We start from the raw sequence: 876 nt of genomic DNA, 5'->3' as shown, positions 1-876 counted from the left end.
GAGAATCAATTTCCGGGCAATCGTTTTCCAGGGAAAATGCTACCATGTCAGCATTAGTCCGGATAAAGCAGATTTCGGCAATCCCAAGATACTAAAACAGTGGCAACAGTGAACTTCGTGTTCGCGCTATTTCCCCTTCAAACCAACACATCTGCAAGCATATAGATAGCCATGGTAATCTACCTATGCCAGCGCGGCGGCGACTGAGAATGTGTGTGCATCAGTATAAAAGCGCTACTCAATGGGCCGAATTGCAACATTCGGTATTGGAATCTCGCTGCTGCTGCTACTGCTGCAGGTGTGCTGTGCTAGCCTACTAAGTTATTACCTACAACCAAGAAGATGACTGGCCGTGGCAAAGGAGGCAAAGGGCTCGGCAAGGGAGGCGCTAAGCGGCACCGCAAGGTGCTTCGTGACAACATCCAGGGCATCACCAAACCCGCCATTCGTCGTCTGGCTCGACGTGGAGGAGTGAAGCGAATCTCCGGTTTGATATACGAGGAAACCCGTGGTGTGCTGAAGATTTTTCTGGAAAACGTTATCCGGGACGCTGTGACGTACACTGAACATGCCAAACGGAAGACCGTCACTGCGATGGATGTCGTCTATGCGCTTAAACGCCAGGGACGCACATTGTACGGTTTTGGTGGTTAAGCCCTCTACCGTTCACGACAACACAAAAGGCCCTTTTCAGGGCCACCAAATGTTTAGAAAAAAGAATTAGTTTGAAATGTATCCTTCATATTTTCATTCATGTTGCAGGGGCGTACTGTTTAGTGTGCGATTTTGATTGATATGCGAGAGACCAGTGTTACGACAACGCGCACAGTCGCTGGGTTTCCCTTTTTTTTCATATACGCATTTCCTTTTTCTTTC

At 48.3% G+C, this 876-nt stretch overlaps 1 protein-coding gene across 1 annotated transcript; it reads left to right on the top strand.

Annotated features, from left to right (window-relative positions):
* The first annotated feature begins 342 nt into the window (after window positions 1–342).
* Window positions 343–654, top strand: LOC131696241 (histone H4-like). Its single transcript, XM_058984793.1, has one exon. It carries the CDS (start codon window positions 343–345, stop codon window positions 652–654), a length of 312 nt encoding a protein of 103 aa, XP_058840776.1.
* The last annotated feature ends 222 nt before the right edge of the window (window positions 655–876 follow it).

Source organism: Topomyia yanbarensis, unplaced genomic scaffold (genome assembly GCF_030247195.1).
Source record: "Topomyia yanbarensis strain Yona2022 unplaced genomic scaffold, ASM3024719v1 HiC_scaffold_977, whole genome shotgun sequence".
Lineage (NCBI taxonomy): Eukaryota > Metazoa > Arthropoda > Insecta > Diptera > Culicidae > Topomyia > Topomyia yanbarensis.
This window is presented reverse-complemented; position numbering and strand designations above follow the sequence as displayed.

Excerpts from the sequence above, each read along its gene's own strand:
- LOC131696241 (XM_058984793.1), top strand. The coding sequence starts at position 343 with ATGACTGGCCGTGGCAAAGGAGGCAAAGGGCTCGGCAAGGGAGGCGCT.